The sequence below is a fragment of the Hippocampus zosterae genome, chromosome 2 (assembly GCF_025434085.1).
Source record: "Hippocampus zosterae strain Florida chromosome 2, ASM2543408v3, whole genome shotgun sequence".
NCBI lineage: Eukaryota > Metazoa > Chordata > Actinopteri > Syngnathiformes > Syngnathidae > Hippocampus > Hippocampus zosterae.
Genome location: NC_067452.1, coordinates 27,365,406 through 27,391,802, shown reverse-complemented (window position 1 = coordinate 27,391,802; position 26,397 = coordinate 27,365,406). Strand labels below are relative to the sequence as shown.

Sequence of the window (26,397 nt, the reverse complement as noted above, 5' to 3'; positions counted from 1 at the left end):
TCAAACTACATTGTCTTTGATTGAGACACGAGCTCGGACCTGTTCAAGGTCATGTGGACTACCAGTCTGTTGTCCTTATTTATTTAGAATGAGGCATTTTCTGAGGCCGCCAAAATTGCTGTATGTGACAGTTATTTGGAAGGCCGCATGGCTTCAGCCATTGGGGCTTGTAGCTATCCTACTCATTGCTGAATACGACCCCATTAGCTTCCTGTCGAGTTAGTGACCTTTTCACCCGCAAATGATGTCAAGGACATACCCTCTATTCTCAGTGTGTTTGATTTTTATTGCTGATGGATTCCACCCCTCCACTTTGCTGGCTTTTTTGTTTGTTTAAACAGTTTTAAATATCATATTATAACAATGGTGTTGTTTATCCAATCCTTTTATTTGTTCTTCCAATGAGCCACGCCTGAATCTTGTAACATCATATAGGCTAATGCATTTACTTAGAACCACCTTTTCAAATTGTACTACACACAATGCACTTCCTTATTTGAAAAAAAAAAACATGACACATGCCTGGAGGTGATTGTTTATCTAATTGTCAACTTTCCATCTTTTCTGACGCTTTGTTTTGTTTGTTTGGTTTTCTCCGCAGTGGAGAAATGTATGAGCTCCATGCAGATGGGTACCCAGATGGTGAAGCTTCGTGGCAGCTCCAAGGGACTGGTGCGGTTCTTCTTTCTGGACGAACACAAATCTTGCATCCGCTGGAGGCCGTCACGCAAGAATGAAAAAGCCAAGAGTGAGTGTCGTTTTCCTTGAGATCACAATGTATTCACACCTGCACTCATGCTGCAAATATATGAAGGAAACGTGCAACATTAAATGGGGCAGGCTTGGTTGATTTCCATTCTTTTTCGACCCTTTTCAAAACTTTGACATTTCATTTAGTCTGGATAAAATATAATGGGTAGGTGCGTCAACTACTGCAAATAATGGAATTTCACAGTCAATTTCATAACCCCTCTGGGCGTTGAAGTATTGTTTTATTTTATGACGCAAAAAATTATTAACCCATTTTGCAAGACATTCTCTTATATCTGAATTAATGGCTTGTGTGAGTGAGAGAGGGAGAGGGAAAGGGGGGCGAGAGAGGGAGAGATGCGGGCGGGTTAAGTTTGGGTCAGTTTTTTTACAGTTAGAAAAGTTAGTTGAATATGTGTATAGCTGTACGTAGTTGCTTTGCTGGTTTGCTTCAACTACATTTCCCTCCTAAGATATTGGAACAAAAAGACATTTTTTTTTATTTTTGCTGCAGGCTGAAAACTTGCACATGAATGAATGAAAATGAGACAACGGTCAACCGTTGAATTTTTCTTCAAAGATACTAAAGTGAATATGTTGTCACTTTTGAGTTTATATAGCGGAGATCATTATTTGTAACAAAAATGGTGCAATAGGATGAAGTGACTAAAAGCTTCCGAGCCTGATTTACTGGCATCTCAAATTGAGCTTCCATGCTTGTATATAGCATGCACCATTTGGCGGGCATGTTGTGGGATATTTAAGATTGCAGTCTTTTACAAAGATCCCTAAAAGTGGCTGCAAAATTGCGTGTTCACGAATTCTAAAAGTTTACATACCTGTGCAGCTGATCAATCACTCTAGTGGACGATTGTTCTTCATTTCACATTTTATTACATACGACGGCGATGTCACATTCAATTAAATGTTACGATCGTTTTTAAATAACATTTTAAATGTTAAGTGTTTGAATTTATGCAGTCGGCTAATACGTTGAATCAAAAAAAGTAATTGACACTGTTAAAAATGCAAACACATATATTGTAACCCGATGTGTATGGATCAGAATCGGGCTGGACCAGAGGACTCCCGGGACACGTGAGACTGCTACACAAAATCTTGCTGGTGCCCAATCTGGTGGAGCTGGCTTACACGCTCCTGGTTCACGTTACTGTTTCTGAAGACGGATCAGTTTTCAAGGCTTATTAGTTTTGACATTTGACATGATTTTTAATTTATTATTATTTTTTTTTATTCATGGAAACATCCAAGATAAATAAACCGTTTAACTAATTCAGAAGAATACCTGTAGATAAACAATTTGTGAATGGGATCGAGCCAGTTTGGTCACTACAGACACACACTAGTGTCAGTGTTCGGTAAGTCAGGTTTCACCCTGTGGTGTCTAAAGCTGTAAAATCATCACCCCCGCTGCAGCTTATGAAAATCATCTTACCCTTGCAGTAACCTGGTGTATATCATTCTATGATTCATGAGCTACAGTGAGGAAAAAAAAAATTCTATCCATAGTGAAAACCACATGGGAGGATGTAGTATACAGGAGCAGCATTTCAAGTGTCTCATTGAAGATATTATGCACCGGTAAGGTTAGTTTACTTTTTCATCTTGTATATGGTGCAGACTTGAACGTTCAGCTAGACCGATGCATTATGTATGGATGATTATGTCAGCAGTGTTTCATTCATGTCATGTTGTATGAATGAACGTTGTGGTTATTCACAACACATGCCCGGATGCTTTTTTTTTTTTTTTTAATACGGCACATAGAGAACAAAAATCAGATGCTTCTCATATCTTTTTGCTCCTTCGGTAAAATACCTTTACATTACTCTCAGTATTAATAAAATGTTGCCAAGATTCTCATTCTTCTCTCTTTCCTGCACCAGTCTCAATAGATTCCATTCGGGAAGTGTGCGAGGGTAAGCAGTCCGAGATCTTCCAACGTTATGCCGAGGGCAGCTTTGACCCCAACTGTTGCTTCACCTTGTACTACGGCGAGCACATGGAGTCCCTTGATCTCGTGTCTGGCACCGGCGAGGAAGCGCGAACTTGGATCACAGGCCTCAAATACCTGATGGCTGGTATCAGTGATGAGGACAGCTTGGCAAAGAGGCAGCGTACACGAGACCAATATCCTTTGATGGTATTGCTTGCTGTGGCTGCTTGTTGTTGCATGTAACTTTAACCATGTACTCTATATTGCACATAAATGGACATTTTAACCCTTGCAGGGACGGCGGAGGCTACAGTGAACAGTTTATCAGGTTATCAGAGTACAGGTTATCCTTATTTCTGCATGAAAGGGTTACAGTAATGATCTTGGCTTATATTAGCATTAATAAATGGCAATATCCATTCCCCTATATCTTTATGCAAACTTTCTTTAACTCCCTTTGATATCACGTGGCTAAAACAGACCTTCACGGAGGCTGATAAGAATGGTGACGGAAGCTTAAGCATCAGTGAGGTCCTCCAGCTCCTGCATAAACTCAACGTCAACCTACCTCGGCAAAAGGTCAAACAGATGTTCAAGGTACAGTAGGGAATATCACATGTCTTCACTTCACTCACAAAAAATATTTGTGTTATTATTGAGTCCATAAAAATACTTCTGTAATTTCCCCAATTATGCAAATAAACCTTTTTTTTTTAAAATAATGGTATTTTGCCAAAACCTTACTTTTGAAGACTATTTAAATCCTAATGACTGTGAGCGTGTTTTTTAGCTTCATACTCACACTCATTGCACCTTGTCTAATTGTGGTTTGTACCCCATTAGATGGATGCTAACTGTTCATGGCACAGCTTATTTTGGTACCCTTTACAGCTTTTAACAATTGGAAATGAGAAGTATCTGTGATTTCAGGCCAACTATTGTCAGTTTTGTTTCAGTGCAATTCGAAAAGTTGTCGAATTCCTAAATGCGTTTTAGCACACTTAGCCAATTTGCAACTTTAAACACACACTTGAAACTGAAGTTGTATCGACTTGTTCAGAAAAAAATTGTCAATATGCACAAATGAGGTAAATAGATAACATCTGTAGAGCCGTAGTAGCAGATGACCTCGTCACTAGCTCTCTTCTTCAGGAGGATTAGCACAGGTTGCCACGTTCACATCCGCTCACACTGCAATGAGCCTGCTTACTGGATTTAGTCCATTGCTCTGAAGACGGGCATCCATATGGTGCTTTTTGTGCTCCAGATGGCTTCTAACGTAACGCAAGGTTAACACACAAGAGACCAATCTGGCCCGGTGTGTTTCGATGAAGATTTGTGTGTTGACAATCTCAATTTCTGAGCTCAACCTACTTACCGCGAATCACCTGCGGAGTTGATCCCTTGGCCACTTTGAAGACAAGAAAGGACAGTTCCCTTGATATAATCTACTAACAGTGTGTCGAAGAACACTGCATGTTTTATTTACTTATCTGCACCTTCATTTTGATTTGAAATCAAACAATCACACCATATTTATTGTCTTGTTGAAATTAGCCGGTTTTGAGGAAGTGGCCCAACCGAATGCAAGTTAGCTGCTGGAACCAGAGGTGATTGAGAATGTTACACAACACATGCTACAACACGTTTGTGTCACAGACAGTGTGCATATTTTGTGTATGTTTGTGGAATTAATTACAAAATCTATATCTTATTGAATATGTTGTTGGAATTGTAGTAAATGATTTTTTTCTTTCCCAACATGCAACCGATTTAACTCAGTTTGCCAAGGACATGTACTTAGTACATTTTTGGGAAACCCTGAATAAGGATACTATTTTGTGAAATCTCAATCTTAAGTAAGAATAAGAACACCTTTATTTGTCTCACAATGGAGAAATTCGCAATCTACAGCAGCAAAATTGGAGGGGAGAAAGATGAAAAAGAAAACATGAAGTATTTGCGTGCACAAAATAAAAGTAAAAAAAAGAACTGTACACAGTACAGAATGCAATATAAAATATAAGCATATATGCAACTGCATACATGCTGCATAAGGTGGCTGTGCTATTTACAATGGGTGAATGGGGGGTGAGTCCAGGTATTCACGTTTATTCATCAGCCTGACAACAGTCGGTAGGAACGAGCGTCTGTATCTCTCCTTCTTGCAGCGCGGGTGTAACAGTCTCTGGCTGATGGAGCTGCCCAGTGCTGTCAGGGTGGTCTGGAGGGGGTGGGAGCGCCTGTCTATCATAGCTGTTAGTTTAGCTAGCATCCTCCTGTTGCCCACCACCTCCAGAGTGTCCAGGGAACAGCCCAGGACAGAACTGTCCTGGTCTTTTAAAGTTATTGAAATTACACTTTGATTCGTCATTTATAGTTTCAATTCACATTCATCGTGATGGTCTATAAAGCCAAAGTCTGTCAAGTTTAGTCATTGTCCGAATACGCCTGTACCTATAACTGTGCTGTAAATGCAATCTGTACTATCTTAAACCTGTCAACCTACTCTTCCTGTGTCCATAAACAATGCACCTAACAGCCTCAACTGCTCCCCAGACACTGCAGCAATTGAATGCATATCACTCACTGAGAACTTTGGACGACAAAACTCGTAAGAATTCACAATATCCCATCACTGGTGAGCTATTTGTAGAACAGGCATTCGGGCTACTCATGTGGTCCTTGGTGACCTCTGTTGTAAAGTGTGTGTATTCTGCGCTGGTGTTGTACATGGCCTGAGCAAGTGTAAGGTTTAGACGTTCTGCCACTGAAGTGTGACTCCACCAGGCGTGTCTCCAAGCCACTTCTGCTTCGTGGGGCCGCGCAGCTTGGCAGAGTCCGACCTGCCAAATTGGCAAATGTGCACCGTGCCTTGCAGTGGTACAAAAATCAGGATCTGCTGGCATTTGTGCCAAGGCGCAGATGCGCTATTTACAAAAATAGAGCCCTCACAGTGAAAGAGGTGCGCAGAGTGTTGCACTGCTTGAACTGGGGTGGTGAGCACTATGCCTTGCCCAAAGGCACCTCGGCGGCAAGCAGGCAATTATCTCACCAACAGCTATTAGTAGTTCATGTTTTAAAAAATAATATATGCAGTTGATGACAATTTTCAAACGTTAATAAAAACTGTATACCGGTAACATATATTTGTATTCTAAAAATGAAAATTCCACTGAGACCGTAGGTTCTATTCTCGTAGACGGCGCAAGTACGCGTGGCGTGAACCCATTTTCATGTCAGGGCAAATCTTGTTTACTGTGTTTGGGGATTTGGCAGACCGTGCTGCACCATGCTGTGCATTCCAGTTGACCGAGGGCGTTTTCTTTTACGCCGTCCTGGTTACAGAAAGTAGGCTAGACTTTAGACCAGCTCGGAGCAGGTCTAAGTTGTGGCGCAGGTGGCGTCATGTAATTTTGGTGAATTTGGTTGAGGTGCAGGCAGAAAAATTCTGCGCTCTGCCTATATGGGCAGAAGATTGTATTTCATTCATAGACATGACAGTGTGCATCGTACTCCATGAATCATTGTCGTCATAAATTCATGCATTGTTATTATTATCATCATCTTTATTATATTGATTCAAACATTAGACTTGTGCTTCGCACAAACGTAGGGCCTTGAACATAGCGAAATAGATTTAGACAAACATGCTCAAATAATTAGCAAAAAGATGAAAAGAAAGAAAGCCATTCCAACATTACCCAGTAAGATACTGAGAGGGGAAACTTTGGATTCCCAGCTTAGCTCGTGTCAAACACCAAAACAAAACACAAACTCAAAATAAGGAGACCGCTGTGTGCTGCTCAAAATGTGTTCTACTTTGTTACAGCCAGACACATTTTAAATTTGGGATTATTTTTATGACACACACGAGCTAGACTGATATAGTTATTTTTGGACAGATTATTTTGCTGTTTTTGGTACTGAAGTAGGCTGAATCCTTAGCCTGTGGCATTGCTGTATTCTAAACGGACCAGCCCAAAAAAAGGAGGCTTCACTACTGTCGCTTTGCTAAATGATTTATCACAGTGGACTTGTGGATGTAGCTGTGAAGCTGTTGGAAGAGGCAGCTACAGCAATTCTTACTAATGAAATAATCCATATTAGCTGCTGAACTAAAATGCTGAGCGGAAGCCTGCTAACAAGTTAAGTGCCCGCTTCATACATAATGAATTGGAAAGAGCAAGGCAAGATTGATGTTTGGTGTCCAATGAACGTAGTTCTCCAACTGAGCATTTGCTACGGTGTTATCTGCGGAGGTTATGTTCACACTAATAAGATTGCTTCTGAAAAAAGTTCATCCTGTGCTCTGACTTGAAAATAATGTATGCTGACTATGGTTTGTTTTCAGAACAGGTTTGTGGTCAGTAACCCTGTCTTTGAACAATAATATCAGGAATCTGCACAATATGCCAAAGTACTATGTATGAAGTTGACTCGTTTGCCTGCACCGGTTTTGCAGGAGGCCGACACTGATGACAACCAAGGAACATTGGGATTTGAAGAGTTCTGCTCCTTCTACAAGATGATGTCGACTCGCCGAGACCTGTACCTACTCATGCTCACCTATAGCAACCACAAAGACCACCTTGATGCAGATGACCTGACCCGGTTCTTAGAAATAGAGCAGAAGGTACTCACATTGTTTAAAATAAGTGCGATTACAAATCGGTCTGTTTCATGTGACAAAGGCTGACTTGGAACTTTGGAGGTTTCTTTGTTTTTGGTTTTGGTTTATCCAAGTGCATGTTTTTGGCATGTTGCATATGAAGCTGTTTTGCTTTACTTTGCAAGTTAGCATCCCACAGTATCAACTAGATTTAATGTGCCGTTTTGGCGGAAGATTGATGCGATATACCAGTGGTCCCCAACCTTTTTTGTGTCACGGACCGGTTGAGACAAGTACATGGTTGTTCACAGACCGGCAACCATTTTTAAAAATTGCCACTTTTAAAACACTGCTACTGACAACAACGATAATTCAAGAAAAATCCAACATTTTATTAACCGTCATTCATTTCAAACCGTGTTGGTCCACTGCACAACAAATGTAGAATAAAATAAAATATCACAGCGAACTACTAAGAAATGGACCAATTAGGAATAATAAATACACCTTATAATGTAAACATAAGCATTTTGAAGTTACGATCCTACCTACGGAATTAGCATCATTGCTACTTGCTAGTGTGACTGATCAAAAGATGACACGATTGATTGCTGCTTTCATCCGGTGGCTGCCGGCTCGTTATTAGCGACTAAACTGCTAATGTTTACATGGGCCGGCTGCAATCTCTGCTTTCATTTTTTCATGCTTTCCACTTGATCACTTGGGTGCTACTTGTTCAAATGATTCAACAGATTTCTTGTATTGTCTTGTTTTTGACGGCATAGCACGCACAACAGTTCATCCTCTGCACACTCTCGATGCCGCTCGGGAAGTCATGGCTGCCATTCCGTTTGGTCAAGTTGTTATTATTACATTCTTCGAACTGCTTCCTTCAGTTTTTGGTGTATTGTGTTTATTTCAACTTGCAAACCAATGTTAGAAGGACTCAGATTGGTCAGAGTCGCATACATTTCCGCCTCGTCTGATGGACAACATTTGCTCACAGCACAGCTTACAGGTCTGTCTCTGTGTGGCCCGGTCCCAAACGATCCGAGGTCCAGCACTGGTCTGCGGACCCCATTTCTATAATGTTTGTCAACAATAGGTCTCAGAGTACATGCAGGTGGCAGAATGTGACAGTATGCGATCCATTCCACATCAAAACGTCATGACTGTGCCATTAATCCAGGCGACCGAAACTGACAAAATATTAGGTCCTTTGGCTACATATGAGCAAATGGGTGAACTCTATACATTTCAGAATTCATACAACCACTGTGTCAGCAGTCCCATCCTGATGGTGACCCAATTCCTTTATCAGCAAAAAAATGCCTATGTTACAAAACTGCCTTCACAGCACTTGACAAGTGATGGGAGCTGATTTGAATCCTTTCCTTCTCCATACTCATTCTCATTTCCACCTATTTTAGAGTGAAGAGCGACTTAACTTTGTGGAGATTTTTATCTTGGACTTCCGGCAGGATGACATATGTAACCAACTTTAGTTGGCGCTGCTGAAGTGGTGCTTAGTGTGAGAAAATGCAGACAGCATGAGGTTCTACATAAGGGAAATTTCCAGTGCCCTTGCCACACTTGAGTTGAATTCATAAAGATTTTTCTCTTCTCAAATAACTCCCCTGCACTGCACAAGAAAAAAAATGAATTAATAAGCGTGACGGCAAGTTGTTCATTAAACAACCAGACTGTGCTCCTTGCTCCAATTAGCACCCTTGCAGTGCTTCTTAAAGATGCAGAGTAATTTTTTAAACGAGAATGCTCTGTCAGCAAGTAGTCAGCTCTCCTATGGCTGGTGATATCTTATTCTCAGCATCTAATCATGAAATTGCATTTGGTTACGTGATTATGTGTTAGCTACAGACCTTTGTCCAACATTTCCTGGATATGACTTTTGTTTGTTTGTTTGTTTTAAGATCGCACTCAAATAGCTCGGAACCAATCAGAGGATGAATAATGTTGACATCGCCCTAAGCCTTCTAACTGGCTCTGTTTCTGTTTAAAATATAAGTTGGTTCAAAAAAAATACAAAATAGAACATTTGTATTTGGCATCGGCCGGTTCTGAAGTCCCTGGGAAATCTTCATTCTTATGACAATACACAGAAGCTGCAATCTGATTGGACAAAAAGGACTAACTAACCAACCGGTGAGCTGTGCAACCAAGACAAACGCAATGGAATGAAGATAAAAGACTGTTGGAAATAAATTAAGACAATTTCATGTATTGAATTGAATTGAATACAACTTTATTGTCAAATGTGCTGTACGTGTAAATATGGGTCAGTGCTTTTGATAGTGTTTAGGACACCGGTGAAGGCTTTCTAAAGTGTTCAGTGTACGCCACTTGCTCTGCAGAACCTGATTATGTACTTGTGTTCGATTAGACTACCCAGTGGAACTGATATCCTACCAGGCTACAATCCTGTGCACTTGCATGGCATAACCTGTCACAGTGAAGGCAGAGACTGACCCAGAATTGTCCGACCCCATTTAAAACAATCAATACCTGTGGCCATTTCACTCCCCACAGAGAAATTTAGATCACTGGGAGGAAGCCACTCATGCATGCAGCTTGTTCTCCGAACTAATAACAACATTTTATTTTATTTTATTTTTTCCAATAAGATGTCACTACAACATACAGTATATGGAGTTGCATTTATTTGTATGAATTTTCATACTTTATAGATGACCAAAGTGAGCAAGGACCATTGTTTGGAGATTATCAACAAATTTGAGCCGTGTTCAGAGAACCAGAAGCAAGCTGTTTTGGGAATTGATGGTAAGAATGCTGCACTTTTGTTCTTATATTTAAGCTTTCTTTTTCAGATTTTCCAGTCAGCTCTCACTGACTTTTCATAAAATCCACCAGGACTGTTGTTACCTTTTCAAGCATACTCTCCTTACAGTTTCTTTTAGAGGTTTATGGTTCATGCTGATTTTTTTTTCTCAAAAAGACATATGAATAATTCATGTAATTTTAGCAGCTCAAAAAGACGATATTCAGTAAATCAAAATTGATCCATGTACCCCTCCCCTCATTTCCTAACCTTAAAGCTTCAAGTCATTGGCACGATCATGTTGTACTTGGACAACCAAAACAGGAACATTACACAGGAGCACACATCTGATAACAAGGATTAGCACTACAGTACATGAATCTTTTCTTCATTCTTATCCGATTATCAGCAAACAAACACACAAATAAATAAATAACTACACATTTGATCTGGCTAACCAGCTGTGTCTGAGACAGAAAAATGTATAAATTATCCAGAGGTGAGGGATCGTGTTGTACGACCACTCTCTCACATACTGCAGGGTAGCCCATCAGTCTTAAAACAGTGTTATTTGATTGTGGAATGATTTTTTTGAGCCCATACATACATAAAACAAATTCACTCATTATTTTCAAAATCATTTGGATACATGTTCACGAGAACAAATCCATAACTCGACCCTCGGGCATACTCTAGTTGGATTACCCGACTGTATGTCAGAAAAGGAGCACGAAAACAAAACCTCGATCATCTTGGTTCTTAACAGCGCTTTAATCTTCTTTCAGGGTTTACTAATTACATGCGCAGCCCTGCTGGCGATATCTTCAACCCAGATCATTACAGTGTTAACCAGGACATGAGCCAGCCACTGTGCAACTACTTCATCGCTTCCTCACACAACACATACCTGATGGGAGACCAGCTCATGTCCCAGTCCAGAGTGGACATGTACGCCTGGGTGCTGCAGGCCGGCTGCCGCTGTGTTGAGGGTACCTTCTCTCCCCCCCCCCCCCCCTCCCCCGTACTGTTCAAGGACAGTCGACACAATGATACAGTCATTAACAATCTTATGTGTGAGATATGTATTTATATTGAAATTATTAAATGACATTTGACTCTGAAGGTAAGACTTTCAAACTACTACTCCAAAGGATTAAGTCCATTCTGAAAAAATGCTATTTTCAGCAAGCTTGCTCAATGTAAATGGTAATTGGGCTGTCACTTATTCAGCACATTTCTACCTTTGGTACTCAAAGCGCTTTACACTCATTTACCTACTGATGACAGAGCATCAGGAGCAACTCGGGGTTCTGTATCTTGCTCAAGGACACGTCGATAAGGTCACTATGGCCGGAGATTGAACCCCCAACCCCTGGGATGGGAGTTGACCACTCAACCACTGAGCCATGTTGCCCCCCATTATGCCCCCATTATACAAAATGGGGATGCGGGGGGGCATGTTGCCCCATGTTGCATTTGTTTTGATATTACAAAACTGTGCTTAAAAACAATAAGACACTAACGGTAAGCTTTGCTCATTCTCTTATTTACTACCAAAGTTACAATTTTCACATTTAGAAACTCAATATTTCAATCTATGATAAAGAGGATGATAAAAATGTGGTGGTGGGAATCTTGCCTAACCAAATATAAAACTGGTCAACACCCACTACATTAAAAGACCAGCACCAATAGCGCAGTGCACAAGAAAGTTCACAGATGAAACAACGGTAATAGAAAATGCTATATTGGGATATACAGGAGACCAAAAGAGAAGTTATTTTATGCATTATATATTTTTGAAATTAATTGTCTGATTAATCGGGCATCAGCATTTTTTCTGCCTTACGTGGTAATCGGCCTCATAAATCTTTATCAGTTGGGCCCTCGGAGGAAAAAAAAAAGCTACCAACAGACCCTCCTGCTAGCAGACAGGACATGTTACCCACATTATCATCAAGGACTTTAAGGTGTCAACATTGGCCTACAGTAGATGTGTTGTTTGTATCCTGCAGATTCCTTGAGAACAATGTGTTACAATTGATGAGGTGCACTGTGGAAAAATGCCCAAAACAGATGACATGTTATTAAATTGGAGTTATATCAATAAGGAAATGAAGCTGTGGTCAAACAAGCTCAGGTGAAGCAAGGGATAGTTGAGACTGTATAAGGTCTGACAACTAGTCCAATTAATGCAATATTGCCTCATGCTTTGGTTTTGAAATGGCCTGTTCTTGCATTTGAAAGAGAAACGCTGCTGATTGTCACGTCTCTCCTGTGCGCAGTGGATTGCTGGGATGGTCAGGATGGCGAGCCGATTGTTCATCACGGCTACACTCTTACCTCAAAGATCCTCTTCAAAGACGTTATTGAAACCATCAACAAATATGCCTTTGTCAAGAATGAGTATGTTATAACACACATAGCTGCACCACGTTCATGACTGTCATAATTTGCCATAGTGTAGAATCCAGAGGTGGGCAATTTACAAAATGTTGCCAGTTCCATCATTTGTAATTTGTCAACAGCCTGGGCACCCATCTGTCATCGTCAGTCCTTTTTTTTAAGCCGAATCAAAGATGAATGAATGAACGAAACTGTAATCATAAGTCAGTAAACCCGTCCGTCTAAAAAACAGGCCCATTTTATGAATAAGGATGGAGGATAGACGGGCAAAATAGGGTAAAGTGCCCATCTCTGACCACTGCGACTTCTACTATTACGATTAATAATTGTACGAATAGTAAGTGTCAAGCAGTCGACAATAAAACATTTTAAAATAATAAAATACATATGCGTATTTCAACAAAGCAGTAAAATGAGCAATCAACTAAAAGCTAGGTGACAACAGTGAGTTTTCCGAAGCAATTTACAGACAGATAATGATGCTGACTGAGGTCTCAAGGCGGAGAGTTCCACAGACGCTGAGTTCAAATGGCAAACGTTCTCCCAACCTTGGAGACCAGATGAGGTTTATGAACCAACTAAAGCCCCAAATGACGTTCTTAAAATCTCTTCTAAATGTCACAGGTAGTCAGTCAGGGAAGGGCAACAAGGACTCGTGTGATGTGCTCATGTCATTTTGTGGAGGTTAAAAGTCTCAAAGTCTCAAAATGTTCTTTTTTTTTTTGTTTTTTTTTGCACACTCATATTCACACAGACACTGTGTGTGGAGTGAAAGCAGGTTGCCGGCATACAAGTAGAAGTCAGGCGAACGAACCACTACTCTGTTATCTTAATAATTAAAAAAAAAATCATATTTCAAATAGTAATTCTCTGTTAGTATTAAAAATATTTGTTTGTCAGAAAGTCTACATGCGAGTGTATTAACATTACAGATACATAAAATGTGGTTTCGGTGACCAACACCAGAGACGGTGGCTAACAGTAGCCATAGCAACCCTTTGTCTCTCTCTCTCTCTCTCTCTCTGTCTCTCTCTCTCTGGGGAAAATCAGATTTTTTCTGCCAATTTTACATGGATGCAGTATTCTGAGACCCCTTGATACTTTGCCACACATATTTTATAGTAGCTGCATATTTGAAGGATAAATGTTTCTCAAACTCAATGTAAAATAATCTCTCTTAAGTAAAGAACATTAAATTCTTACTGTCAGTGTCAATCAAAACTTGGCTGAGAAGTTATTGTTTATTATACCATCCACAGTCACGATTTCATGAAATAAAATGAGCATGTATGCCCATCTTGCACAACACACTTATAACACAAGCAGAAACAAATCTAAGTAACATTTAGAATTGTGAAGAATTCTGAGATTTTTGTGTCATCTTCCTGTATAGAGTTTGCATGTTCTGCGCGAGCTTACATGTGTTTTCTCCGGGCACTCTGCTTTCCAAAACTATGTATGATCGGTTAATGGTACACTTGTAGGTAAAAGGTGGTTCAGCTAATGGATGGCTGGATAGATGTGTATAATCACTCTTAATCAATGTAAGTGAGTGAATCGGTGCTTGAGATCGATGTAGACCATGAGACAATTCACAAAAGCAAAGCCACTACAAAGAAACTGGCATTATCGACTAAATGAAGCTCAGCAAATTATTGCTTTTGAGTACTACTAGTTTTTTGCTTAATTATGTGTGTGATGGAGATTGTTCTGGATATGGGTGAATTTTATTTCTTGAAACCAAGGCTGGATGTTATGATAAAGAATGATGTACGCACGGCCACCCCTCATTGAGATGTTGTCTCACTCAGACCACCCCACTGAAAAATTTCAGGCTATGCCCCTGACCAACATTGTTAATGTAGGGCCGCTGTATGTTAAACTTTGTATACAGTATTCATAAGATGCAAGATGCAAATGCAGCCAGTAGAATCATAAAAGTGTCATACAAAGTAGATTCTCCAAACGTGCAACTAGAGGAGGCAGAGTATCATTTCAGATGGCGATCTGTCTTTTGGTACGTGTTGTGGTGGTGATGTGTGATTTTTAACACATTAACATCATTCGTCTCTCATGGGTGTTTCGTTTGTTAGGTTGTTGTGACTGTGACGGCCGTGCCTCTCGCATGACACAACTTTCACACTTTAACCCATCATGCCACGGAAGTGTCCACGTCTTGCGTCAGTTTGTTACCATCTGTATGCACGGAGGATTTAGGACATATCCAAACGTTGAGATGCAGTCATGTCTACTCACACGTTAACAAGTATGCGTGCAAGGAGAGACTCCTCCACCACCTTCTCTTTTGAGATAGCTGCCTCAGAAGGTGATATTCCCATTGACACGCACACAGTCTGGAGGATGTGCAGAACTCTATTTTTAGAGCGAAAGGCGGAGAAATGTTCCATTTGCCGGGCTCGTCATCCTTTTGTCTTTTTGAAAGCATTATCGTGGGCACTCTAGTCTACCTGAAATCGGTCAAAATAAGTCAAATCAAAGGATTTCTTTCATATCAAAGGACAATCAGATATCCTAGTGACCAGACGAACAGCTCTTCATATGAAACACACGGGGAAAAATTGCAACTTAAAGCTGCCAGCGGCCCATTCTAGGCAGCAAGGAATCTATTATGTGGTATATCGCATCGATCATACATTAAAAAAAGAACAGATGTTTGTCCACCTATTACCATAAGGTGCTTTTGCTATTCATTTCCCGTTGTGGAACAATAGTACTTGTCACTTCCTATTCATATTTCAGCGATCAGTTCATATCAAACCCCAAAGTGAATTGATTTCGACATCATATCAACCTGGTGGACCCAGGTGCATGACATTCCAAACAAATGACACCATATTGTGTGTGTGCTCTCCAGCGTTTCAGCCTCATAATGCCAATCTCCTGTGTGTCATTTTCTGCCGACTACCAGTTTCCCAGTCATCCTCTCCATAGAGAACCACTGCAGTGTCCCTCAACAAAAAAAGATGGCCCAGTACCTCATTGATATTCTAGGGGACAAACTCGATGTTTCCAACATCAAAGCGGAAGAGTCTGGATGGCTACCATCACCAGAAAACCTTAAGGGAAAGATCCTTGTTAAAGTAAGTTGAGTCTGTTGATGATCTGTTAACACATTTCAACCTGAAAGTAAAAGATCTTGTCGTTTCAAACTACACTTCAAAGGTAGCGGATTCTGAGTATTGAAGTAGTCCAAATCGGTCGAATTTGTGAAGTCAATGGCAGTAACTTGAGTTGATGCTGAACAAATAAAAAAGAAAATATGTGTGTATGATTAATGGAAGTATTAATCTATAATTTGAGTGAGGGAGTTTTCAGGTATCTGTTCTTTTTTTTTTCTAACAACCTTTTAGGTATACACCCGACATTTGAAAACATTTAAATCTCCTTGGATGAAAACATGACTTGAAAAGTCAGTCGTATTTGCGCTCTTGATTTATTGCAATCTTAGTTCTGACTGTATATGGTGTTGAAAAAAATAAGATAAGATATCCTTTATTCGTCCCACACTGGGGAAATTTACAATGGGTACAGTTTCACCATTCAGGAATATAAATCGGGGACAAAGAACAAAAGTGGAAATAGTTTCAGGGAAGCAAGATATTCCCTAATTGTTTGGTGTTGTCGGCTCCAAGATGTAGTTCATAGCAAACGTGTGGTCTTGCGCCTGCCCAAAAACATTGAGCTGCTGATGTCCAATAAAATCTCAAACACAGACAAGTAAGCTGTATGCTTTTTCAGTTGGTGTCATCAGCTAATTTAGGATTTTTTTTCTTCTTCCTTAGATCACCCCATTGGCAAAGCTTTGTTATACAATGTAAATCCGAAATAATGCATGAAACCCATGCTCTTGAAAGAGCACGATCGGCGGTAACAGCCCTCTATTTGACGGAGCACAGATGTTCACGTGTGGAAGTTAATGAGGTTGCACTGCCACCATATGCTCACGGTGAAGAGAAAACCGAGTGCCATTACCTGGGATGAAATAAACATCTCAGCCCACTGCTGCACCAAAACCACGACTTGTGTGTCCAGTCAGCAGTATTTATACAGTAGCAATCGCATCAGTGTGAAAGCACGCTGGAAAATTCCCCAAACTTCGCGATGAGGCTTCAGTACTGAAGCTATCTTCAGCATGCAGTTTTTCCCAAGACGTGCTGCGGGCTACTACATTCAGGACATACTGTATCTCATTAAACAGAACTGAGCATGCAATGCACTCTAAATGGAACGTCCATTTTGGACCCTTGGGAAGAAGCAGCTGCTTCGGCTTGTATTCATCAAGTGAAACTTTAGATTACAAGGTTCCACCATGACCCGAACACTGAGAATGACCAAAAAAAGTCCCAAGCGGAACATGAGGATGCTACGGGTGAACATAGTGGGCTAGTAAATGCATCCAACGAATTGATTTTGTTATTGACGTGTTCTGAATGTTACCTCATACGTCTCTTTAGAGTCACCAATCGCTTGTTTCCTCATTTGACCTCATTTTCCTGCAGGAATACAAATGCAAATTCCACTTGGCAAGGACACTATTACTTACTCAATCTTCGGGAAGTTTTTTCCTACTCCTTCTTAATGTCACAAATGTTCTCGGTCAGGGTAAGAAGTTGCCTCCAAACATCGACGAAAATGCGGAGGAGGGTGATGTGTCGGATGAAGACAGTGCAGATGAAATGGAGGATGACTGCAAGCTGATGAACGGAGATGTAAGCAACAACTTTTTTTAATTTCTTTGGTGAAGAATCTGATGCTGGAATGTAAACTTTACTGTGCGTTTCCTCTTTAATGGTCCTTGGTTTTATTAAAATAGAAGGTGTAAAACTTTCCATTTAATGTGTATGTGCATACGGTGCATTAATCTGAATGTTGTACCCCAATTGCTCCGTCACCTGTTAATGCTAATATCATATTTATTCACTGACAATGAATTGAATACATGGATGGATGATAAAAACCGAGCCATCCTCTTTACTTCTGGCACATTTAGTACAGCATGGCTCAACTCTTGATTCTCTTGGTTTATTGCTATACTCTGCCATCATGTGGCTGCACTCAACATACGCCTATTTTTGGTAGGGTTATTCATCTTAGTTGTAGTCACATTATAAGACATTTTAGACTCCGTCATCTATAATCAATATATATTTTTTCTATAGTCCACATTAAGTATCATGTTTTATCCACTTGAAATGTAGGAATCTGTCACGGTTCATCTGCGCATGTTTTTAAGCACCTTCATCTATATTGAATTTCGGCTCAAGTCTGTCATAATTTCTAAGACATATAAAGTACTACTAAAACTATTCTATAAAGCACTCAAACAGCACTTTCCCGTTTTTCATGAATGCTTTAACAATTTCATGATACAGTTTCTTTCCTCCTGTGCAGGTGTCTGCCAACAGGAAGCAAGTAGAGAACATGGCGAAGAAAAAGCTAGACAACCTGATGAAGGAGTCCAAGATTCGAGACAGAGAAGACCCAGACAGTTTCACTATCGCTGCACTTCCACCTGCTGGGCCTTTGGATGTAACTGGCTCAAAGGTATGGTCAAATAACATCTTGTTCTACACACTAGTGGATGAGAAAATCAAGGCTAAATTGCAATTACTGTACACGTTCGGAAAAAAAATCCAACCACAAAATTATTGAAGGAGTGTTTTTCATAATAAATATCAAAGTTGTGTTCAAAAATGTGTCATATGCTTCTGTCAACAGGCTAAAGGGCAGGATGGGTCAGTGACATCGGAAGAGGCTACCAGCAGCAATAAGCGCACTGGCCACTCATTCATGGGGAGCTTCTCAAAACGCAAGGTTTGCTTTTTGTTTACTCTTGTAATGTTGGGTCTTCCCACACAAAGGAACCAAACGTGGACATGAAGCATTTTGGAAGATTTATATGGACACCTGCATGGTCTTTGTCATGGGAAATCCTTTTCAAACATAATGCATGAAAATAAATGTGAGAAGGAATCAACAACATTCGATGCAGTCTCTCAAGTCAATTACATGCCTGTTTGAAACTCTTTGACACATAAAAAATAGATGTCTGATATTTACACTAAATAATCTTCTCTGCACCAATAGACAATGCTTTGGCCCGACTAAATTAAGCTCCTCTCCTCAGTTCTACATAGTTCCTTGGCATAAAGATGCCACCAGATGGAGCAAAAGCGATATTTTCATTTTAGATTTGACTTTGGCCTGAGCATAAGAACAGCAAATAGTGGAGTTTTTCAGTAAATAACAGAGGCCAGGTCCTCTCCCCTCAAAAAAATATTCGACTAGGCAAATGCCAAACATTTGCAAATATTTTTGGTGAGGAGTTTTTATCTAGGAAGACTATACATATTCTGTGTTTTTACTGTTCCCAACAACAGAAAAAAATAACAAAGCTGAAGAAGACCTCAAGCTTGGAAGACACAGATACAGACCAAGAAAGCTCCAACAGTGCATCACGAGCACCCTTACATCACAACAAGTAAGACACACACGCACACACACACACACACACACACACACACACGTACACATGATTGTTATTCTTCTTTAGTTTCTCAATGTCCTTGGAGAATTTTTGGGGAGTGAAAAATCTTACTTTTTCCAAAACGGTTACATCATACTTTGTTGTTATTAATAGTCCCTGGTTCACTCTTTGTTTTATAAATCCACCAATTTTCAATCAGCCAATCAATCAAAGAGCTCAAACATGCAGGCCTCTAATTCAATTTCTAACCCTCCAGAAAGAAGAAAACCATGAAGTTGTCCAGAGCACTGTCGGACCTGGTCAAATACACATGCTCCGTAGGCCTCTATGATGTTGAAGCACAAGGTCTGTTCACGACCCTTACCCACATTCTCAGATTATGCAATTGTATGATTAGACAATTGTTTGACAAACATGTGTTGAACCATCCAAGAACACATCAGAAGATCGAAGTGCCGAATGGATTAATAAAAAAATTGGCACTTCAGGATTTTAAGAAAATATATACTACAGGGATTTGCTCACCAGGCATTCACATTATGACAATGTTTTTTTAATTCAGTAGCTTCAAACAAGTAAAATATCAAATCTGATATTTTTTTTCAGATTATTTAGACAGATTTCGATGAATGGTGCGTACTTTACTAGGGTGAAGACCGATATAAGTCCTCACCTCATTTTCGTCAGTGCTTTTTAGAAAAGGTTCGATCCCGGCTGCGGCCTTCCTGTGTGGAGTTTGCATGTTCTCCCCATGCCTGCGTGGGTTTTCTCCGGGTATTCTGGTTTCCTTCCATATTCCAAAAACATGCCTGCCAGGCTGATTGAACACTGAAAAATTTCCCTTGGTGTGAGTGTGAGCGCGAATAGTTGTTCGTCTCTGTGTGCCCTGTGATTGGCTGGCAAACGATTCAGGGTGTCCCCCGCCTACTGCTCGAAGACAGCTGGGATAGGCTCTAGTACCCCCCGCGACCCTTGTGATCGGAAAATGGATGGATGGAAAATATAATTACCTCTTCAGCTGTATAGCTGATATTAATAGAGATAGCCAACACCATTAGGAGATGATTACGGCAAAAAACTAAAATGTTGATGAGATGATTCTGCAAACAGTTGCGTTAAGTTAATCACTGCTTCTAATTGTACAGTCGTACTAAATTGTTTCTTTTTTTTAAAAATGTATTTGTTGTGTGCCGTCAATGGTAGCCAACTGCAGCTGGCAGGTTTCATCCCTGAGTGAAACCAAAGCCCATCAGGTGATGCAGCAGAAAGCCAGCTCCTTCAACCATTTTAACCAGCGACAGCTCTCACGCATCTACCCCTCTTCTTATCGTGTGGACTCTTCAAATTTCAACCCCCAGCCCTTCTGGAACGCAGGTTGCCAACTTGGTATGCTCTTGCACACTTTGACTCTCTCTTCTCTGACTAAATAGCTCATATAAGTTTGCTGCCGTTGCTTGTGACTCCCGCAGCACTCATTACATTTTTTAGCGTTTTTTTTCCCCCCACACATCCTCTGAATCCATTTGTTTGGCATTGGTGAAAACACATACACTCAGGCTTGTAGCACCTGATTTAAAAAAAGGAAAAAAGGTACACAATAGAGTGCCAGACAATATAATTTGATTTTGAGTGAGGCTGCGCATGGCACCTGGGAAGAAAACTTTTCAAGCTTTTCTACAAAATGAAAAATGCAGCATTTATTGGAATGGAAATATTTGCCTAATGGTGGGAAGAACAAAAACGCTTGCAGCGGAATGGCCTGTCGCGTAATTTACAATAATTATGGCCTGAAACAAAGTCCTGCCCTGGTATACTGTGTGCTATTTATTTCTGGTAGTTTGGTGCCGGTTGTCCTGTGTGATCGGAACACCAAGCAATTTCTGATCCTTTGCAGTCAAGCTACCATATCACACACTGATTGGGCCAATGTGTATCCCGCTAAGAGTAGTATGGAATAACTTTCTTGACAGTTGCACTCAACTACCAGTCTGAGGGTCGGGTCCTTCAGCTCAACAGAGCCAAGTTCTACAGCAATGGCAACTGTGGCTTCATCCTCAAACCCAGCTGCATGTGTGAAGGTGAGCATGCGTACTTTGAAATATTTTATGTTAGTAATTTGTTTATCCTGAGAGGAGGTGGGGGGGAGGGGTGGCATTAAAACAGGCTAAAATGCAATTGTCAGGAGGTGTCGTGAGACGGGGCAAGAGACTAGCTACTGTACGGACATGCGTTGTGTTTTCATGTGCACAACATGTCAACATTTTTCTTTTTTATTATATATATATATACCGGTATATTATTTGCATACGTAGGTGCCTTCAATCCCAATTCGGAAGATCCACTGCCAGGTCAAATGAAGAAACAACTGGTGTTGAAGATTATCAGTGGACAGCAGCTGCCCAAACCCAAAGACTCTATGCTGGGGGACAGAGGAGAGGTAGAAGACACTCACACTTAATTTCCTAAGAGTATAAATATCTTAATGGTAAATGAGTCAGGAGCATGACATCCCGTGAAACTTGGTCATACACTCAAATGACATCAATGTGATGCTCTCTCCGTGTCAGATCATTGATCCCTTCGTGGAAGTGGAGATCATCGGCCTTCCAGTGGACTGCTCCAAGGAGCAAACTCGAGTAGTGGATGATAATGGTGAGCCTGTGGAAAGTACAAAACTTTAACTCACTTTAACACTCCTTTTTATCATTTCTAAGATAGGTGGGTTTGTGGAGGTTTAGCTCACATTTTTAATTCATCATTTGAAATATAGTTTAATTGTGGAAGTTTTATTCATAAAGCAGGGCTGTACCATGAATGTATGACGAATTGATTAATTAAAGTACAATGTATATTCAAACCATTTATTGTATAGTTCCTTCGACTGTATCTAAGGTGTAATACAAATGACAGTGACAAGTGTAAAAACCTCAGCGAATCCTGCTCAATGGATTAGCAAATTAGGTCAATCAGATTAGAAATTAGATTACATTTTACATTTACTGTTTTACATTTTGCTGTTATTGGTTACTTGTCTGCGATTGGCTGGCAACCGATTCAGGGTGTCCCCCGCCTACTGCCCGAAGACAGCTGGGATAGGCTCCAGCACCCCCCGCGACCCTAGTGAGGATCAAGCGGCTCGGAAGATGAATGAATGAATGAATGAATGATTACTTGTCATAAAGCAGTGCCAACAAATAGATAAAGCAGTCTGTCAACCACCCTCCAACAAAGTTCACTCTTGGCTAAGTAAGATGTTGCATTCTTGTTCGGATATTTTCCTCAATCCTTAGAGACAATTCGAACGAAGGAGAAATCATGATTGATATTATTTTCCAGGATCATGCAGCCCGAGTTAAAAGCACATCATTGGGCTGCTTGTATGGGTTGTGATGTATTATTGATGAGTAAAGTCCAAGGAGACCTGCACATGCAACATCCCTGTCTGCACACAAAAACACACGGCTTGAATAATTTATGACCGCTAAACTGTGGTCCACTATACGACATTATCCTGACTCTATTTTCTCTGCCCTCTCCCTCGATCACTTGTCTCAACTTTTTGTATAAACTTTTCATTTCTTTTACTCTCCTGTTGTGTACTTCCAATACAACCCTTGTGGGGACCTTTCCATTTTTAACACCTCAAATCTCACTTGGGATGCACCTGTAGGCTTCAACCCGATGTGGGAAGAAACTCTGGTCTTCACCGTCCACATGCCAGAGCTGACCCTCGTACGTTTCCTCGTGTGGGACCACGACCCCATTGGACAAGATTTCATTGGCCAGCGTACCATTGCCTTCAACAGCATGATGCCAGGTAAGACTTACTCATCACTTGCTTGTGGATGTGTTATTGTTTAGGGTGATATATGTTGTGTCTTGCTGCACGTTGACTACGGCGGTAAATATAATCTGTGTATTTGCATCGAGAATCTTTTTTAAATGACTTTTTTTTTCCCCCCACTTTTTGTGTTTGTGTGCAGGTTATCGCCATGTGTACTTAGAAGGTATGGAGGAGGCTTCCATCTTTGTTCATGTAGCTGTACATGACATCGCTGGTAAGGTAGGTATTGCAGTCAAAGTCACACGGATAGCTAATACTACCTCCACGTGCCAAATTTCACATTTGAAAACTGAATTAAAAAAATGTAAATTTCTCGACCAGATGATTTGTAAATTGACATAGGGACAAGTGGATTGGATCTGATTTCCCACCTGGGTTGCAGACCTGATTATAAGTCTACATATCTTTTTTTAAACTACACAAAGAAGTAAAAGTAGATGCATCGTTATTTTGCTTACTCTGTTTATTGTCGGTGATGTGCACATCTCACTATTTTGGATTTATGTTCAAGGAGGCTCCAAATAGGGTTAGTCTGTGTTGTTGCTGATATTTCAACTTTGAGAAAGAATGCAGCTGTCGCTATAAACAATTGTGCTGCTTTCTCTGTCTCAGTTCACTCAGCCGTTTCCAGTCACTTGTAAATCTGTTCTCCACATTGTCCTTGTTTTGAACTTTGTCTTTTGCTGAAGCTCTGTACTTCTTGTGCTTTGTATCTTACTTCCCACCGCACCGGTGTTTTATGTCTTTTTCATCTGTTGCCGTCTGATTCTCTCTCACTCTGCCTCTGTCTGTCTGTAATTCCAGTGGACCCCTCTTTTACCAAATGATTCATTTCGAAGCAGGACATTTTTAGGAACGTTGAAGCTGCCACTCAAAGCTCAGGTGTAGTGACACCCAGTCGGCACCTTGCATGAGCCCAGTTGACACATTCCCCCTTGCACATATCCCACTCGTCCGCTTTACATGCAAGAGCAACTCATGCCTCGCATGAGTTATTGAAGGCTTGGCCTATCTCCACTTTCCGTGATCCATCAAGTAGATCCAATGTCTTTAACGCCAGAGCTTTTTGAAAACAGAAATGTTCATTCAGGAATCTGCCCAGCATCCTTCTCTTTTTTTCTGCATTCAATTGGATTATTGCATCATTTTAAATCTGTCCAGTATATTAAAACAATCATTACTACTTGAAAGGAATGGTTACACGATTGACTTAACTCCTAGTTAGATTCACAGCTGGTGCTGACAATTTAAACTTTAAATTTGTATTTAAGCTTGTATATATAAATGTAAATTTCCAAGTTGGGTATAACCTCTAATCATATTTAATATTTTCCACTTCCACAGATTAATACATTTATTTTCGTGCCAAATGACCATGAGTTGACCTTGTTGCCATTTTAAGGCTGTCAATACCAGGCTTGGACATAGGAAACGTTTGCAGGGTTCAGAGTAAAAGTAGAGATTGATTGGAGGGCTGGTCAATCTGTGGCGAGAGGCTAATGAGGCTAATATATGAAAAACATGACAGAATAGGCCATTCCTTGAAGGTGCGTCTCATAATCCAGTGCGCCTTTTAGTGTGGAAAATACAGTAGTCAATACACTCACCAGATTCTCAAATCTCCTCATTCCCCATTCTCCAAGCCTGCTTCTCTTTGGCCCGGTCCCGATCGGTGTAGGAAGCTGGCCATGTTGTATACAGTACCTGTTGTTACTCACAGACCGCAATGACATTGCCCCGAACTGATTTTATTTCCCCACACTGTGCGTCTGTTTGTGCTTGTGCTGTGTGTGATGTACTAAGGTCTTGATAGCTGGCCGTGTAGTAAAGCACTGGGTGACTACAGACTGTGATGATCATTTTTTTTCCTCCGTTGTTCTCGAATCTTCAGTTAAAACTCACCAGTACAGGATGTTGTTTGTGACCTAATACATTCTCTGAACCAATCGGCTGTCGATTTGGAGAAAAAAGTAAAAATGTTTCCAACTTGAGTGAATGGACGGATTTTTGGTGAAAACGCGTCAAACAAAATGGGATGGACCAAGTGAGAGGAGTGCAATTTGCATGGATCCTTTGAAAGATTCTGACTTGGACGACACAGTGTTTTGGTCGAGTTTGAAATGAAATGGCTTACTTAAACCAGGACGGATGACTGTCGTCCTCTGGAGCAATGGCTTCTTTTCTGCATCTAATACAGTGCTGATTTTAACAGCCATGCAGCTCCTTGGGCTCAGCTATTGGACACCTCCTTCCACGGAGATCATTGCTTTTGTACAAGTGCTATGGACTCCACACGGCCAATGAGAGAAAATTAAAATTAGCTGCTCTTTTCTTCATTTCGTCATTCTTTTAACAGTGAGCTTATTGTTTTTCTGTGATATTTTCAGTAGTTGAAGTTGGCAAAAGTAAAGATACCCAGATAACATTTGGTAACAACTGATGACAGTTTTTGAACATTTTAAACAACATACAGTACGTTGTTTAGGAATCAACTGATTATCTACACTTACTTTGCCGATGTCACACCAATCAATTTGGCTGAAGAAAAAGGGGCATTCCAGAGACAATAATTTTTTACATGCATTGCTCCAAAATGAATTGATTTAATTAAGTTGAGTGTCAATTTTGTTTTGATGAGCAAAGAAGTAAATTGAGTTTTGAGTGAAAAATGGACCATCTGGCATCCGTTGCAATTTCCCTTTTCATAAATACTTGAGTCATTGGCATAGGTGTAGGGGTGTCCAAGTAAACATTCAATATTTAAAACCGGCTTAGTTTTTAGATTCAGAATATTTAGGACACTGACTTCGTTTCGGGAAGACTTGCTTTATTTAATGTTATGTTAATGTCTGTACCTCACTGCTTCTGTTACTTCAGTACCAATACTTGGACTCCTTGGATCTACTTCCGACATTATTTTAAAGTTCATTTCCATCCATGTTTACTTGGAGGTCATTCCAATGCCAAACCACCCAGTAAAAATCTGAAAAATTTGACCAAGTGGATTTTAATTTTAATAAAACTTGCTGTTGATCAATCGGAGCACTCGAACCCTTCAATCTCACGAACTACTGGGTCAATTTTCGCAAAACAAGATGTAAAATGTGGATGTCTTGTTGAATTCCCTTTCCAACAATACCTGATTTGTGAAGATTGACCCAGTATTTCTTCAGATATAAGGGTTCAAAGGAAGGGGGCCACGCCCTTTTTTGACCAACTAAAAGTCGGTGGAACGTAGCTCGACCCCCTGCTCCTGTTGACCTAAAATTTGAGATTTAGTGTTGTGCCATCACTATCAACGAGTACATCAGGTTCCATTAAAATCAAAATCCACTTAAACTCACTGAGTGATTTGGCCTAGAATGAACCTTTGGAATGATATTGGACACAAGCAGACCTTCACAGTCCCCGCATTGTCTGGATGTTATTGACAGTTCTCATTGCCATAACAGCCATTGTTAGTTTGTTTTTTTTAGCCTTACTGTGCATTTACCAAGCACAGAAAAACATTCACACTTTTGAA

General features: G+C 40.4%; 1 protein-coding gene across 6 annotated transcripts in view; it reads left to right on the top strand.

The window, feature by feature from the left end:
• The window catches only part of plch2a (phospholipase C, eta 2a), a 128,223-nt gene that overhangs the window by 94,936 nt on the left and 6,890 nt on the right, over positions 1-26,397 (top strand). For 3 of the 6 annotated variants that reach the window (XM_052058258.1, XM_052058259.1, XM_052058254.1), the window contains exons 2-21: positions 602-748; positions 2,658-2,901; positions 3,175-3,304; positions 7,173-7,343; positions 10,025-10,118; positions 10,902-11,105; positions 12,402-12,522; positions 15,452-15,623; positions 17,145-17,252; positions 17,935-18,087; positions 18,262-18,357; positions 18,924-19,024; positions 19,287-19,375; positions 20,234-20,416; positions 21,001-21,108; positions 21,343-21,467; positions 21,598-21,682; positions 22,701-22,847; positions 23,014-23,093; positions 23,679-23,756. In XM_052058258.1, coding sequence (XP_051914218.1) covers positions 602-748; positions 2,658-2,901; positions 3,175-3,304; positions 7,173-7,343; positions 10,025-10,118; positions 10,902-11,105; positions 12,402-12,522; positions 15,452-15,623; positions 17,145-17,252; positions 17,935-18,087; positions 18,262-18,357; positions 18,924-19,024; positions 19,287-19,375; positions 20,234-20,416; positions 21,001-21,108; positions 21,343-21,467; positions 21,598-21,682; positions 22,701-22,847; positions 23,014-23,093; positions 23,679-23,756 — 2,636 coding nt within the window. The remainder of the gene's footprint in view (positions 1-601; positions 749-2,657; positions 2,902-3,174; positions 3,305-7,172; positions 7,344-10,024; positions 10,119-10,901; positions 11,106-12,401; positions 12,523-15,451; positions 15,624-17,144; positions 17,253-17,934; positions 18,088-18,261; positions 18,358-18,923; positions 19,025-19,286; positions 19,376-20,233; positions 20,417-21,000; positions 21,109-21,342; positions 21,468-21,597; positions 21,683-22,700; positions 22,848-23,013; positions 23,094-23,678; positions 23,757-26,397) is intronic. The other 3 variants (XM_052058257.1, XM_052058255.1, XM_052058256.1) reach the window with 1 other exon arrangement.